Source organism: Lepisosteus platostomus, chromosome 7 (assembly GCF_059453375.1).
Source record: "Lepisosteus platostomus isolate fLepPlt1 chromosome 7, fLepPlt1.hap1, whole genome shotgun sequence".
NCBI lineage: Eukaryota > Metazoa > Chordata > Actinopteri > Semionotiformes > Lepisosteidae > Lepisosteus > Lepisosteus platostomus.
The window spans coordinates 19,260,148-19,277,580 of NC_142617.1; the positions used below are offsets into that span (position 1 = coordinate 19,260,148).

Here is a 17,433-nt window from a genome sequence, read left to right on the forward strand (position 1 = left end):
ATACTTTCCAGCTGTTTCAAAACAGCTGGAGATGCAGTGAATCTCAATGATTAATAGTTTGATTAATATTAACATGGTTAATATTTTGGAAGATTAATGGACCAAATAGGCCTCGATTTATCATTGTTCTTTCCAGCATTCAAATAACATTTGAGGATTTGAATGTGTTTAATTCATTTTTTGTGACGGCAGAATTCAGATATCGGCTCTGCAATAACCTAACTTGTCGGTGAGAGATGGAAGAAAAGCTACAAGTTCAACAAAACTGTCAATTCTAAAGTAAAGTACTCTGGCTACTTTTAGTGACAATTATCATATACCAGAGAAGGCTAATTCTTAAGATCACGGATATTATTTACTAACAAAATAGAAACAATTACATTTCAAGACTGCCATATATAAAAAATTATATATAAAATTATAAAAGTAATCAAGAAGGTTAACCTCAACAGTTCTTTCAAGCAAGAAGAACAGAAGCACAAGTGAAATTATGTCAATAGTCAAGTATGCACTGCTATAAGAGTTTGTTATAAATAATTTTGAATACATGGAACATATTCTGTAAGCCAAATTGTGATGGCACAAAAGATGGATTTTTAAAGGACGCAAGAAGGTTCAATGCCGATTTAATTAAAGAATTAATTATCGTATTATAGTTTTATGCCCGGCATGAACAGCATAGTAAATTTAGCAGACTTTGCAAAAATAGCAAATTCTGATATAGCACTTTCATTTTAAAAATCACTTACACATTAAAGAGAAATGACTCCTCTTTGCTGTTTCTCCACTCCATCATTGTGGTAAGAAATGCCAGTAAGACCTCCTGGTCTACGGTGATTTCACTTCTTAAACAGCAGTGGAGGACAGCTAGGCACCCACGGCCACCTACAGCAGCACAATGTTTAAAAAAAATGATTTACGTAAAAGGACGAATAAATCTGAATTAGAGATCGAAGAAAAATGATACCAAATAGGTTTTTATTCCAGTCTCATCTATTGTCTATGATGTCTACACTCATCTTAAGACTGCAAAGGTTTTGCCGCTTTGCTTTGTTCTGGTGATTGTATTGGAAAATTGCATTAGATTACCTCTTTTCTTTATAGCACTTCATACTGACCAGTTTTTAATAAAATCACCTCATTTGGAATTGTCCTGTTGGTTTTTAGAAACTTCTGTACCCGCATGGAGGGGGAAAAGAATAAGACAGGTAATGTGCCCCTCTAACACGCAAACCTGCAGAACCATTTGTTATCTGACGTGCTGTAAACTGGCACACACGTCTCCTGGCAGGCGCCTCACTCATCAATGCTACTGCAAGCCCACAGGCTCCTGGCAAACTGCAGTAATCACTGTTTTACTTATGCCCAGCAGTGCGTAGCCAATCTGCGCAGCTGCTTGGGGAAATCATGGTTACTGCCAGCCCATAACAGGGCCCCAGCTGTAACTTATGATATCTGGGTCATAGACCTCAACCTGCTCTTGAGACAAGCACCTTTACTGATTTAGCTGCTCAGGAGGCCTGCAAATTATGCATTTTTATACTGTTAAGTGGTTTTCTTTCCAACTGCTTTCAAAAATGGTTGTGAAATCAATACGCTTAAAAACCTCAGTTATCACTATGAGCAAAGCACTCATTTTAAGCACTTGGAAGAAGTTAAAAGCAAAAGGTTCTGAAACTGAGTGTACAACACTACAAACGAGCTTGCATGAACAAAGAGCACACAAAGGAAATAACCTAACCATCTGAGTTCTTCTCCTTAAAATATAAATACTATTACTGAAAGACTACTGAAAGGACAAGAGTAATTTGAAGAAAAATATTTTAAACAATCTCTTTAAGGAATTAACTGATGTGGTTTGATAAACAGTGTCATTAACTTTCAATATGATACAGTTGTTATTGAATTACTGAATTAAAAATTACTTACTTTGAATGCTGGAGAGACTAGTCTCTTGCCACCTCAGAAGCTCCGCAACGGAGAGAGCCACTAATGACTCCTGTTCATCTCTTGACAGGAACGAACAGAGGCCTTGAATGGTAGAGATGTTTTGTTCGGTCAGTGGGAAGAAGCTAAGAAAAAGCAGGAGCAGTTATTATCATCCCCGTTTTCTCCACCCAACACAAACTAGAGCTAAACTTTCCGGTGGAAAAATTCTATGAATTTTTAAATTATTCACTTGTATAAAATGTCTTGACGAGCCAGTTTAAATCATGCAGCACATTTCCTTTTCTTGCCTACTGTACATTTTTCACAATGTCATCACAGCAACAATCTTTTTCTTGCAAGGAGCTTTTAAAAATATTTCCCAAAACCAATTACAAGGACTATGGAAAAGTTTAATAAAGTTTTAGAATAATGTATGTCTGCTGTCCTGCTTGAGTCTATGGTCTGACACATGTAAGCTCCCTATCAAAACCAAAGGAATACAACAATTACAGAATTACAAGATTCACAAACCAAGCAGTAATGGGTGTTTGTAAGCACAACTGTAACTTAAACAATGGCAATAAGACTTTGTAATATGTAACATTTAAACATATGTAACATTTTTAAAATGCCTGCAACATTTATCAATTGTATGGATTAATAACTTCACGTGAAGCCCTTACCTCTCTACTGTTCCATATAGGTTCTGAATGTCATAATTCCTGGGGCCTCTTCTTTCAATGTATTTAGCCAGAGTCAGGGCCCACAACGAGCCTTCCTCCAAAGACCTAATTGAAGAAGAAATTCAACTGTTTGAGAAATTCAGCTTTTGGATTGTTTTGGGAAGTGATTTTATCAGACCCCCGTTATTTTGAGAGAAAAGTTTACATTTATATGAAAAAAAAGAATAGATGAAGCAAGGGGCTGTAACAAACAAACAAATAAGAAGCACAGAAAACCCAAACAAAGTTACTGTCGATTAAAATAGCATTTAAAAGATTATGGTAAAAAGTCACCTAGAATACAGTGTTTCAAGCACGTCACACCATGCTCCACTCTCTCTACTAATTCTGTCTTGTGTTATGTTCATTTCCTGAAGTATTCCATGATATTCCCATACAACAGTAGGAGAATATTCCATTTCTTCGCACCACTGTAGGGCATAAAGGATTTCTGAGACTAATTAGAAAAACAGAAAGAAGAGTAATTACATTAGACATCAAATATATCACCATCAAATGCATACACTTCAAAAAAGACTATGCAAAGTGAAAAACGTAAAAAAAACAGGAAACGTACCAAACTTCCCCTTAAAAATGCTTTGGGAAAATAATGTGAAATGAATTAGGCAAAATCAGTTCTTTCTCATCAATACCACATATAGATGCTCTTAGATCCTCTCAGATATGCTTATTCCCATTTCATAATAGGAAGACAAACCTCTAACACCTCAATGAGGAAGATGGGCCTCTTCTTGCTTGTAACTTTTCTTATGTGAACTTGATCTCAAAATGATCTGTATTACCTGTGCACTTCACGTCAGGAAGATGAAGAGAGTCTTCCTCATGAAAGCTTTCCAAGCTTGAAGCAGTGAAGATGATTCGGCCCAGCAGAGCTGAGGCACAGAGGTGACTGGGAACCTTAAGAGAGGCACGAAACTTCCACACCTCCAAACACGGATATTCACAATTTACCCGCAGCCTCCCAGATAGCAGAGGATATTTCAACCACTGCAGAACCAAATTGACAACACGCAAGTTATAAAAAATGAAGTTTTCCAAGACAAGGCTCTTCATTAGTAATTTACGTAATGTAGGAAGGACATGATTCCAAAAATCATTCTCAACAAAAGTATTGCTAACCTTACCAATACACCGTTTCAGGGTCTTTCAAACACATGCAATTACAGCCTCTCTTCAATCAGATGAAGAAAGAGTTGTAAAATAAAATGAAAACCTGTATTTGCACGAAAAGGAAAAAAGTCTCAGAGTACTTACAAAGAGCTCTTAGCTGTAGCACCATTTTTTCTGGTTCTTACAGCAGTTGTCAGGGTTAATTACACAAACTGTTAACATTTAGTGTATAAAACCCCCCATGACTCTGTATACGTGAGGTCTTGCTTCATAAAAGACTACAAATCAGACTTTCACATGAGAAGAATGAGTCACTGGATACTTCATAACTCATAATATAAAACTTTTAGAAAAATCCCCGCACTTATTATTAAAGCAAAGATGGGATTACAGCACTACAGAAATCCACAACGTCTGATAACGTGCAATTTTCTCACAACCTGTGGAGGCAGTGCCAGTCTCATCATCTTCCATTCCAAATCAGTGGGTGTTAAACAAGAAAGGAATTTTTCCAAAAGCTTATGGCTGGATTTATTGGCCTTTACGAGGGTTTCTGCCAAACTCTGCACAGCAGAAACAAGTACTTGTAGGCTGAAAAAAAAAATTCAAATCATATTTCCAGTCAGTAAACAGTCCTTAAGCATCCCCACAATGTCATTTCACAGTCCAAGCCTGCCATTTCCATCTCATTTAGATGTTGTGCTTAACACATGGCTTTCAGTGTCACAAAATGCATGCATTAGCACTGCATACTAAGCAGCCAGTAACCACAGATTGGGGGTACTTGAGATATCAGGGTAACTTTAAACATTATGGCAAGGATATCAATAAGATAAAAAAAGCAATTGCACTCTGCATAATGCTTTCATTATCTAACGCTATCATTACAATAGAAGGCAGGCATCTTATTTGTCTATCCTAACACCCAAGTGTCCTCAGTTTATTGGACATCGTCACAAAACTGAAGCTCCCAAATTTTGTTTCTAAGAAACAAAAATAACAGGGACGAAATGAAGTCTTGTCTCCGATTCTGTTTACGGCTACACAAATAAAGTTAAGAAAGAGCTTCACAAGTACAGTTTATAAATATAATATAAATATAGACCATCTTAAAACTCTTTAGGGAAGACTAAAAAGTTTGCATTATTTTCAGAGGCCTCATAACTCAAAATTTACTGCTAACGCCAACCTATTTTTCTTCATTTACAGTTACACTGAATCCCATTTTATTATGACGTCCATCTGTTTTCAAAACCCACTTTGTCTAACAGTGTCATGATGAGCTGGAGCCTAGCAGACACTAGGCACAAGGCAGGATAAACAAGGCGTCTGAGTCCTATTCAGCAATGCAAGCCCTAGGCAGTGATCAGAATATATTTACTGTATTAACAAAAATGTTTGTAATATTTTGCAATTCACATAAAATATTTGTAATTCATAATATTAATATGTGTTTGTATGCAGATTCATACATTAATCATGCTTACATCTACAAATGTAGCAGGATTTTGTTGCAAATTAAATAGGGCTAAATGGCCTATCTTGCAAATTGTATTGCAGTATTATCTTATTTGCAACAAAGCTGATCCAGATTGCTTGAGCAACATGTCTAGGCAGTTAAAAGAGTCTTCTGACTTTCCATGTGCCGTTAAGTGATTCAAGCATAATGTTCACCAAGAAACAAACAAAAAAAAAACAATTACCTTTTCACACCAAAAGATGAATTCAGAATTTGTTTCTTGACCCAACGTGCAGCACTGTGCAGGAAGGTCCCTTCATTAAAATCTGTGTCCAAACAGCTCACCAATGAGTGCACTCCAGTGAAACAAGTGTGGCTAAGCTTCTGAAGGAGCGAATCTGTCAAACAAGCCAGCAGGTCACTAATGCTCACAAAGAAGACATTATCTGTTATACGAGTTGTCAGTATGGAAAGAAGAACTGCATTAGATGAGCACAGTGTTTATTGCAGGACTAGACAACATTGGTTCAGCAGGCCTGGAGTCATGCATGTTTTACAGAAACACGTAGCACCTGGCTCAAATAAGTTGTTACGAACGGAGGTAGAATAAGAACAAAAGGCAACAGTAGCCTACAAACATTGGTGTTTATATCTGATGCATCCTTTCAAGATAGATGCTGACCTGTGCAATGCCTAGGAGCAATAATTCTCAGACGTACATACCTGTAGATCAGCTCATTGTTTCATTAGAGGGCAAACTAAAGAGAAGTTAACTCACAGACAAGAGCGACTCTATGTTTAATACAAACAAGAGCATGGCAAAACGAGCTCAATCCAAAATTCAATAAAAATTAACATGAGGAAAAAGTCTACCTGCAAAAGAGGCTAAAATGCGATGTGAAGGAAGCATCCCTCCTTCCACATACCACCAAATCTGTAACAGGCACTGAAAACGTGAGTTGGGCGATGTTATAGAGAGGCTAATACAAGCAGAGGTAACTGCACTGTGGCATCGAGCCATTCAAAAGAGAAATGGCCTAAAATTCAGAAATAAAGTGCGACAGCTGTGTATTCATGAGAAAAAGACTGTCAATGTTATTACCTGACAGGTGAGTAATTTCCTGTCCTTGTGCACACAGCTGAAATAAAGTGAGCAGAAGCTCTTCGGCCGACGACAGCAGCAGGCAGTCCTTCACAGAGCCAAAGAAGTTAGAGGCCACATCACAGATGAAGGACACCAGAGGCTCAATGTTACCAGCATCAGACAGATTTTTAGCTTTTGTCAGAGTGCTGTGGAGCTTATCGATGATTTTTTCCACATAGGCTTCGCCAATAAGAGATTCTGTCAAAAAAAAAACAACAGAAACAAACACTTGTGAAGACGTATGTTCTGAAAAAAGTTAAACAGAACAATTCATAAATCACACTTTAAGAGCAGTCATAATAATGTTGTCTAATCACTAAAATAAGCATAAATGTATCTGACACCAATTTCAGAACCTTAACAGAAATGTATATAAGCAATAAAACTTTACTATTCATAAGCCTGGTATTGAGTACTAAAGCCAGGAGAATGAAACACAGGATGGACTCCTTCAATATGGGCCACTGTGATGCCTTCTCAGGAAGTTGTTGCAGTAAAATGTACTGCATCAATCACATTTAATTTTTCTTTTGTCTGTTTTTTTATGAGATATTTACTTACCATTTTGAACGTGCTGTGATAGCGCCATGCTAATTAGAGCCCAGCTGTCTGAATGGCTAGGCTTCATAGCAGAGATCTCTTTCAGCCCTGTGTCGCACAGGGCCTCTGCCAGCACCACCAGTTTCTCGCCCAGCACTCCTCCTTTAAGCCAGCCTGAAGTGGCTTCAAACGTTGCTGAATCTGCGCAGGCCTTAAACACAAAGCATCGGCTTTTAAGAAGGCAGCTTTCCTCAGTTGCACTCAAAACCCCACAGACATTTAATTCAGCAAAACAAAACACTTGATTTTAAAAATCCAATCCTCTAGAAACAACAAGATAAATGACAAGAAAAATGTATTAAATGTATTTATACTTAAATAAAAAAAACATTCTGAGGTCCATCATTGGAGTTTGACCAATACAAGAAATAGAAGCAACGTTATTCTAATATTCTAAAAGCCTTCTTTCTTCAAAATCTTTCAAAAAAATGAAAAGAGTATAATGAAATTAAATGAAAATGAAAAGAGTACCTTTTGTATGATCTGAAGTAGGATTCCCCATTTAAGATCCATCTAAAAAATGTTAGCATAGGAAAAAGATTAGAATTTCAGAAAAAACAGCCATACTTTTTTCCCCAATATTGGTAATCCTCATGAGAAAGGTTTAATAAAGTTGTGATCAATAATTTTGACTTTCTTTCAGCTCAGTAAACTCCGTTTGAACTGCTGAAATACCTTTAAGCATGGCAAGGATATCAATAATGAAAGACAAACCAAGTTACACCATCTTAATTACTTTTCTGAATGTAATTAACATACAGTTAAAGAAGTAAAGGTTTATGACCTGTCAGTTAAGTAGCATAACAACAGAGTTAGAATCAAAGGTAAAGATTATGTCAAAATGATGTGTGCTCAAAAAGCTACACAAATAATCTCCTTGCTTTACTCAAACCAAAAATCCCTTTATTATATTTTTACATCTTGTAAATGATGGTATTTGCCCATAAAATATTACCTCTTATATCTGGTGTAAGCAAGGTTTTGCACGACAACAGATTTTAGATAATCTCTGCAGGTAAAAAAAAATACCTTAGTAATATGATCCAAAATGAGCCTTTTTTCCTCCTTGGTGCTGCAGCAGTGAAGAACACTAAACACCATATTGACTAGGAAATCTGTGTCTTTTCTATGGTCTTGTTTGAGCCACATGATTACTTTCTGCAAAAGAAACTGGACGGCTGGGTTCTGAGCTACTGCGCTCTGTAGCTCACCACAGTTCTCTGGCTCACCACCCTGCCCCAAGACCCTTCCTTCCATCCGATTGTGGGTGTCCAGGAGCACTTCAAAGAGCCGTCGGGAGGAGAAGGAACCGATGAGCAAGGAGAGGAACTTCAGGTGTTTTTCGGAGTTCTGCTCGTTCACGTACACCATGTTCAGTTCTGCCAGCTGGCACACAAGTTCTTCCAGATGCCCCGATTTCAGAGGCAACTGCTCAGAGCACAGCGGCACATGCTTGCCTTCCTTTTCCACTGGCTGATCTTTCACATCCCCCTCCTTCCCGTCGGAGCCTTCCAGACCGGAGAAGCAAATCCTCACCGCTTTCTTTTTGGACTGCTTCCTGGTCCCCCCTGGGTTCTGCATGGCCTGCAGTAAGGTCGAGATGCTGGAGAGCGCGCCTTCCTCTGCGTCAGTCCTGTCAACCTGCTGCACGCAGAGGCGCATAAGCCCCTCCCAGAAGTCTGTCAGGAGCCTCTGGAAACTGTCCCCCGAGACGCTATCACTTGCAGAATCTGCTCGTTTCTCCCAGGAAACCAGCATGTCCGTTACATGGTAGAAAAGAGGGCCGCCCTGCAGCCTAGGGTTCCTCAGGGCACAGTCCACCAAGGGCAGGAGCTGGGCAGGGGGAGGAAAGTTTGAGTTATACTTCTTTCTTATCTTGTAATTCTCCATTTTAGACCGTTGTGAAGTCTGAAAATAGACTATACTGCGGGGCTTCAGTGAACCCCTTCTTTCAAATTTTCAACCACTTCATAAATCAAAAAATAAAAGCAAATGTTTTGGAATACATTAGCCTAATATTCCATCCATCCATTTTCTAACCACAGTGCGGTGAGATAGCATTACCCTAATACTATATTAGCAAATACTTCAATTGAGTATTTCAGTACAAATGAGTATATTTAACTGATATTTCAATTGAGCAACTGTGCACTGCATGTGATACCATACCTTGTCATAGCATAATAAGTAAATTAAGAGAACTGACAGCAGGTATGGCAGTAACATACAGTTTAGCATTATTTCAATTTTTAATTGGGGGTCCTTCATGATATCATTCTATAAAAGTCTTCAAAACTCAAGCTCTGAAGAGTAAGTTCAATGGAAAGAGTGCTTTTACCTGGTCTGCGATAAGCATCTGCTGGATTTTACGACTCTCCTCCTCCTCACTACAGTTCTGCAGAAGACTAAAACGAAGGCACTCCATTGTGGCGAAAACAATCGCAGCACTCTCTGAGGGACTGACCACAGCACGCTCGCTTGATAACCTAGAAGAAGGGAGAGAATAAACATCTACAGCAGGTCCTCGGCAACATCTGCATAAAATACAATCGATCAAAAGGTACCCACATTTTTAATGAACAACTCACATCTTTTTTTCTTTAAACTGGGGTAGATTTTGTGTCAACAGGCAAAATTACATGCTTGAAAGTTTACTGAATTCTTCCCTATTATTTGCAGTTAACTTGAATGAAGCCTAGACTGAACCAAAAGGCATCTGTTAATCAGAAAATACCTGGGTGGACAAACTAAGCCTGAGAGTCCGATGTTGGAAAGGTGTCACATTTCTATTTTATCCGACTTGTGGACTGCTTTACATGAATTTCTATGCAATATTTTCCAGTTTCTTCTACCATCAAAATACATAAACCTTCTCCTTTTATCCATGCAGGTGATCATTAGTGATGTCCTTCCTGCTGAAATCTATGAACTGAGATCAGCTTGCCCCGTCAAGCATAAGATATGTTGGAATACAAATATGAAAGATTTCCAGTCTCCACCCCAAAAAGAAACAATATTCCTGTAATAAAGATGGAGTAGTAAAACTACATTTTACTATTTTCACAATTTGGATTAACTTCATGCTGTACGATCTTCTTTAACTGCAGAGAACTGGAGAGGAGTGGATTCTTACCCAAGGATAATGGAAGTGAAGAATGTGTTGTAAAATTCTAGTTTGGGGTCGATGACTTCACTGGGTAATTTACTAATGAAAGGCAGAAGGTTGGGATGTAAGACTGTGGCTAAGCCTTTGCCTCCTTCTTTGAGCAAAAGCCACAATTTTGGCAAAAAACCTTTCTTTGAGTTAACATAATTCCAGCAGTCCTGAAAAAAACAAAGCACTGTTAACACAGAAGAGAAACACTCAAAGCAAGCTTACAACTACAAGTATAGAACACTGACAAACATCAATGTATTTTAAAGGCATTTGCAAGCAGACAGCAGACAAAAACACCACTTAGACATCCTCCATAAATCTGTTTTGTTCATTTCTCAAAATGAAAAATCCTTCAAAATAATACAGATTACTAAAGAAAAGCGACTAATTATTAACTTTCTTAACTCTCATTATAGTTCATTTCAGACCAATGCAGTAAAATTTGGGTTCACATGTGACTAAAAGCCACACTTACGTGCTAAATATTAATTTAGGTGCAATCAGGTGAGGAAAAAGCTTTAAAAACTTCCAACAAGATTTTAACTACAGAGGAAGAAACTACTCTTTCAAAGATACCGGGCAATCTATTTTTAAGATGGGAAAATATGTAATGTAGTGTTTGTCATATCTCTTGTCTATTGTCCCCACAATCTGCATTTTCCTGCTACAATAGTTCATTTTGCATTTTGTTTTGCATTGTGCTTGAGTGCCTTTCTGTTCAGGCTGTGGTATGAACAGGCATATTAAAATTCCAGAAATAATTTTCTTAAAAGTACACAAAGAAGCTGTGAAGAAAGGAAGCTAGTATTTCAAGAAAGAGATGATGTTCATAGAAGAACAGTCTTCCAGATAATCAATATACCTGACATATCCTTTCCACTCACTCGGCTTTCACAGGTAGTTTTTTACTGAGACATTACACTACAGTGTATCACTTTGAGCAAACACAAACTATGAAAAGCCAAAGAGAAACAGAATAAATTATCTTCTGAATCAAAAATAAATAATTACTGACAGGCTGAAGGAACTGAACCCTTTTAATCTTTAACAGGGAAGACTATGAGGGACCTGATACAAATATCAAGAATTCGAAATCCTCAAAGGAATTAAAGTCAACTCAGCAGGTTTCTTACATATTAACAGTGAAACACAAACCACGGGGCATAAGTGTAAAAGGCACTGAAGTGCATTTAAAACCAAGAACATGAGGCACTTCAACCAAGAGTGGTGTGGCAGTATGGAACAAACTTCCAAGTCATGTTGCTGACGCGGACATCTTGGCTTCCTCCATAAAACAGGTGGATGAGAACCTTGGGTCAATTAACAACAACAAACGAGTGAAATAGGCACCATGATTTCCTCGTGTTTATAACAGATCAGATGTTTTTACCGATACACCTGGGACAAATTACTTAAAACTATAGTCTTGAGAATTCCTGTGGCAGCAAATGAGCCGTTGTACTCACGGGGATGTTAGTAATGATGTGAAGAACTGCCTCCCACAGAGAAGGCACAACCACAGGGTCAGTGTCATCGATGCTCAGCAGCACTGCAGGGCAGGCCCGGCTACCTTCGTTCTGGATCAGTTGTGGGGTCCGTTCACACAGAGCGGCCACAGCTTCGAAGAAAGCCCCCCGGATCTGTAAGATCATGTGCTTAGTAAATTTTTAAAAGATAACACATTTCCTTTACACTATCTGCACCAATAAATATCTTAATTATTGCTTACACTTATATAGCACTTTTCTGGAAACTCCACTCAAAGCGCTTTACAGGTAATGGGGACTCCCCTCCACCACCACCAATGTGCAGCATCTACCTGGATGATGCGACGGCAGCCATAGTCCGCCAGAACGCTCACCACACATCAGCTATCGGTGGGGAGGAGAACAGAGTGATGAAGCCAATTCATAGATGGGGATTATAAGGTGGCAATGATTGGTAAAGGCCAATGGGAAATTTGGCCAGGACACCAGAGTAATACCCTTATTCTTTTCGAAAAACACCCTGGGATTTTTAATGACCACAGAGGGTCAGGACCACGGTTTTACGTTTCATCTGAAGGACGGCGCCTTTTCACAGTATAGTTTCCCCATCACTATACTGGAGCTTTTGGACCCACACAGACAACAGGGTGAGCACTCTCTATTGGCCCCTCTAACACCTCTTCCAGCAGCAACCTTAGCTTTCCCAGGAGGTCTCCTATCCAGGTACCCTGCTTAGCTTCAGTGGGTTGCCAGTTGTGAGTTGCAGGGTGATATAGCTGCTGGATATCTTATATTTTATCAAATAATTTTCAGTAGTTCAGGGGCTGTATTTATTAGTTAAGAGTTAAGAGTCTTACAGTCCAGACACCACTAGTACCTACAAAAACATACAACCAAATGAAACTCGGCAAAGGGATATGCATTTTTTCTCAAAAACAATTCTGGGTAAGAAAACTTTGCTCCAGTAGCTTACCACAAATACAAATGTTTATTTTGCATTGTTTTGGGCAATTGTTTAGGACAGCAATATTAAAAGTAGCTTTAAATAACATTCACAGCATCAATACAGTTTAGCAGAATGATTACCTGTGAGGTTTTGTGTTTGCTGTATTTCCAGAACTTGCTTTGCGATATGAGCTGAGTCAGCCTCTCTGTCAGACAGTCAATTTCTTGCTTGGGCAGTGTGACGAGAAGCTTCTTTACAGCTAAAAGGGAGCTGGTAACCAGGCGGGCATACTTAGCTTCTCTTTCTTCCTCTGGAACACTTCTGAGCAAAGACAGAAGACATAAGCAACACCTTTTACTTTCTGAGTTTAAGGAGATATGATTTATAGGCCTGAATTGGATGAAACAGTTAGAAAACAGAAAAATGGAGGAGATACGATTTATAGTAGGAAGCACGTTACCGTGAAAAAAGGCCTATGATTGTTCCAAACATTTAAATTGACAACTTACTGAGTATTCAGAAAATGTATATGGTTAAAACAGCTGCTTTTTACATTTTAATCCATTAAGTGCTTTATTGTGACCTTTGCAAACTTAATGCACCAGGCTGAATCCTGTCCTAAAATGACACACTAATACACAACCAATTATTGACAATATATTAAACTTTCAACACCACATTGTTCCTTACACGGAATCTATGTCTCCTATCTCAGTTTTAAATGCTATCATTTACCAGGAAGAATAAAGCCAACTAAAATAAAAGAAAAGGTATGATTAGTTTAGTCAGAATGGGAAAACGTACTGAGGATCACTGAGTGTATCCGGAGTTTCCTTCAGAAGGTTATCGTGAAGAATCTGGGAAGAGAATCACAGATTATTTTTTAACAGCCCCATAGGAATGTATCTTAACTTCAGTTTATTCACAATCTTTCCAAAGTCAACAAAAAACTAACAGTTTTTTTTTTAATCAATACCTTTGCATATGAAAACCACATGAATACAAAATTGTTCCAAGAGAATAGCTAAGATGTGTGAATAAAATTAAGACAGATGACCCTGAAAGGATTCCTATTGGAAGCTGTTTTTCATACTCACATTCAGGACTTCTTCCTTGCAGAAGGCTAGAGCCTCCGATTGCTTGCCTATTGGAAAAGCAGCTTGAAATGCGAGGTTTGCAGCTGATGCTGCAGGGGAGTAAGTATCACACTGTGCAATTAACCAGTGTCCCATGATGCTTTTCAAGTAAGGGGCCAGATTCCTCTTCACTTTCAGAATGAGCTGTTCAAAAGCCTGCTGTGTGGCTTCACGAACACGCCGGTCATGATCCTGTTTAAAAGGACACAAACTCAGAAATCCAGGCTATTCTACAAAACCGGGGGAATATTGTAAAAAAAAACTGCATATTGTTGCCATCCAGAGCGTAATGTCACAATCCTAAATTAAACAAATACATTTATCCAGCAGCACTGTATATTTGTATGGAAAATAATGGTAAGAGATTACATTTTTGGCATGGTAATCTATTAATATTATATTAACATAATTATGATCTATGAATATTTCTGAAATCTTGAAAAAATAATTTAAGGTAATTTTGTGCATTACTTTCCACAGTGCCTGACAGGAAAATTAGAGCCAACTGGAAGAGCTGTGTCTCTCTAACTTAAATCCCTGCAGGTTGAAGACTGCACGGGCCCAGTAAATCACAAGAAACCACTGCCTGCACATTTCAGACCAAACCCAGCAGCACTCTTACAAACATACATTACTGCTTGGATACTCCAGATCACAGCTGGCTAGTAACAGGTCCACAGATCAAACCCATGATCACAGAACCACCTTATTCACTTACTCATTCAGGAAGCTCCAAATGAGTTGGTACCACAAATTGCTTTATTTGACCTTTCCTCTAGATATAAACAATTATTATAGTAAAAGCGACAGATGGCAAGGATTACTTACTTACTTTTGCTAGAATTAAGACTGTCTTGGTGTTTTTTTTCCCTCTGACATGGAAATACCTATTTACAAAGGTATTTACCCATTATTTATGCTTGAAAATCTTCTTATGTTCAGGCCTAGCATAATCATTGTCAGTTACTTATTTCTTCACCTTCTATATAATTGAAGCCTTGTTTTCATGGTAGTCTATGAGAATTCGAACCTATTTGTCTAGATTAAGTGAAAAACTATATTGCTGCACTGCACTCTCTAAAGTGATTGAGCCATTTGGAAGCTCAAAAGTGTAGCGTACAGAAAACAGGGCACCATAGCCTAAAGACAGCTTTCTATTGAACCAAGTCTATAACAATATCAAAGCTAAGTTTATGAAAATGTACATTTTTATACAAGTATCTAGAAAGGAAATAAAAGTTTCCAGATACGTTTCAGGACACAGAGACTTAAAACTTTGACTTTAATTAAGGTACTATAAGCTCTCAAAGTCTTACCACTGATATCTTGCAGTATATCCTGGGCCAGTAAGGCAGAACACCTTTCACAATCTCCGAATCTCTCTCTTTGCACATTGCCCCAAACTCTTGCACTGCCTTAAAAATAAAGCATTTTCACATAAGATTAAGAATGGTTAAGCAAAGGAAGGACATTTTCTTGAAAGAAGCCCTAGTGTCAGCTTCATTTACAAAACAGTTGGCTTGTTATTTTTATTTGGGAGTTTCAATTAAATATAATTCAAAACTCAATCAGTGAGTATCTGGTTGTTAGGAACATATGAAAGATACATATGAAAGTTATTAAAGCAAATGTAGAAAATAAGACTGGCAGTCTCTGCAAAACTGAAGACAGCACTGCTAGTGTTTACTTCTGTTCAGCTGTACATACATGGTCTTTTTTCTATCCTTTTAGTGTTGCTGTAATTTTAGAAAATTGTGTTAACAGTGACATAAACAGTAATCAGATTTTTTTCAGACCCTTATAACGATCTATTCTAGACAAACGAAATAAATTTGACATTTACCTTTAATTTTGTAACTGTGTCCCTTTTTGAGAGTTTACGCAAAACCATGCGGAAATCAGCATCCACAAGACTATCAATCTCCTCCACGCCGTGCACCGCAGGGACGTAGCCCAGGTCAGCTGATGACGTGCTGAACCCCACAAACCCAGGCACTGACCCCCTCTCTCGCGCCAGCAGCTCTGCGGCCCTGCCACTGCTAGACGGCTATAACAATATGAAATGGGACAAAAAAAGCATCATTAGGACTCAGGGATGCAAAGGGATGCCATGAACCAACAGCCAAATGCTGAAGATCCTCCCGTTCAAAATAAAAAAAAACATTATGAAGAGCCCAAATTTTAACAGCAATAAACCTTTCAATGTCATATGCATTTCCGCCTCTTTTTCTACTTGATCTCAGGGCTAACTGGGAAAAACGTTCAAATATGTATTTTACAAAAGTACAAAACTGTACTTTTGAGTTCTCACTGAACTTTGTGAGAAAAAAAAATCCAAGACGGGCTTATAAAGTTCATCAGCTTCTCCGGTCTTGATCACAGTGCCATTTATAATGAATTCTTCCTTAGTTAATCCCTTAAATTTCCAAGCAATCTTAATTGAAGTAGAACATGCAACGATGCTTATAAAAGTACAACAATATTCATTAATAGTGGTTGGTCCTTTTTTTCTTATCTGATTAACTCCAAAGTGACACACAGCTGGTGATAAGCTAGTCTTATTTTTTTATACAGTGGCATCATTTAAGAAGTACAAAGGTCACTTAAAGTTACATTTCTCAAAACGACATGAACTACATCTGTATCTCTAATAACAAATTTATCAACCATAAACTACAAAGAAATTGTGCATATAAAGCTTTTGATAACTTCATTGTTCTTGTATTCTTTTCGATTTTTTAACTCCTATGCAAGAAAGCGTCGACACTTGCTAGGAAAAAGGGCCGCAATATCAGTTATCACCAAATAGTAAATTGAATGCTTACCACAAGCGTTGTTATTTTAGTATTTTGATATAATCTACAATTGCAATATCTCGTTTCTTTCTCTTATGTATCGCTCCAACACTAAAATGCAGTCATGATCACGTAGGGAGAACATCAGAACTCAGACACAAGACTAAACACTTTGACAGATACCGACACGACACATCCTGGTAGAAATATTTTATGAAATGACAGATTTATTTTAATTATTGGAAGTTATATACACGATCTTATAAGCACCAGAAAGAAGTTATATAAGCAGATCTGTCATTGACAGTGTCAACGCACATGGGCTAGCTAATCTAAAAAATACAGGAATGGATTTGGACATTCAAGATCCTTGGGAGACGTACAAATCATAAGTAGTAAATAAATTGGAAATAACTTACCCGAACATTTCCTTTTGTTCGCTGTTTATTCTTCCCTCCCATTTTTTAAAGGTTTAAAGGTCTATGAACTTATTCACTGTACAATAGTGACGCTCTAGACAGAGACATGAAACTAGCTCTCCTCTGCCAGCAGTGCTTCTAACCAGGAAGGTCGGGACGGACACGGAAACACGTATACCACTTGTGGCAAGATGTGTACATGAAGGAAGCCATCTTTAGTACTGGCACAAGGTGACGTGTTTCCAATTCTGAAGTCTGGAATACCGAGGATAATATTAACTGTCCCCTGCAGTTGATAAAACAGTCTTTTTAATCAAAATCCCCAAATGCTTATAGATAAATTATATTTAAGGCATGTCAGAAAGTTTGTATTTGCACGTTGCTTTCACGTTATATAACAATCTTTTAGCCCGCATTAAGTATACCTTTACACAACGTGAATAGGGTGACTATTAACATTTTTAACTATACCACATATTTTATGGCTATTTAATGGCTTCTGTGTAAA

General features: G+C 37.9%; 1 protein-coding gene across 2 annotated transcripts in view; it reads right to left on the reverse strand.

Annotated features, from left to right (window-relative positions):
- Window positions 1-17,123, reverse strand: part of ltn1 (listerin E3 ubiquitin protein ligase 1) — a 30,885-nt gene extending 13,762 nt beyond the window's left edge. The window contains exons 1-20 of one of the 2 annotated variants that reach the window (XM_088639580.1): window positions 16,926-17,116; window positions 15,555-15,758; window positions 15,028-15,126; window positions 13,673-13,903; window positions 13,380-13,432; window positions 12,716-12,896; window positions 11,609-11,782; window positions 10,119-10,309; window positions 9,324-9,471; window positions 8,015-8,818; window positions 7,457-7,498; window positions 6,947-7,136; window positions 6,344-6,583; window positions 5,486-5,639; window positions 4,223-4,373; window positions 3,455-3,659; window positions 2,946-3,108; window positions 2,613-2,717; window positions 1,930-2,072; window positions 750-885 (exon numbers count right to left, since the gene is read on the reverse strand). In XM_088639580.1, coding sequence (XP_088495706.1) covers window positions 750-885; window positions 1,930-2,072; window positions 2,613-2,717; window positions 2,946-3,108; window positions 3,455-3,659; window positions 4,223-4,373; window positions 5,486-5,639; window positions 6,344-6,583; window positions 6,947-7,136; window positions 7,457-7,498; window positions 8,015-8,818; window positions 9,324-9,471; window positions 10,119-10,309; window positions 11,609-11,782; window positions 12,716-12,896; window positions 13,380-13,432; window positions 13,673-13,903; window positions 15,028-15,126; window positions 15,555-15,758; window positions 16,926-16,967 — 3,656 coding nt within the window. In that variant the 5' untranslated portion in view covers window positions 16,968-17,116. Of the gene's footprint in view, window positions 1-749; window positions 886-1,929; window positions 2,073-2,612; window positions 2,718-2,945; window positions 3,109-3,454; window positions 3,660-4,222; window positions 4,374-5,485; window positions 5,640-6,343; window positions 6,584-6,946; window positions 7,137-7,456; window positions 7,499-8,014; window positions 8,819-9,323; window positions 9,472-10,118; window positions 10,310-11,608; window positions 11,783-12,715; window positions 12,897-13,379; window positions 13,433-13,672; window positions 13,904-15,027; window positions 15,127-15,554; window positions 15,759-16,925 lie in introns of both variants that reach the window. The other variant, XM_088639581.1, reaches the window with a different exon arrangement.
- Between the last annotated feature and the right edge of the window lie 310 nt (window positions 17,124-17,433).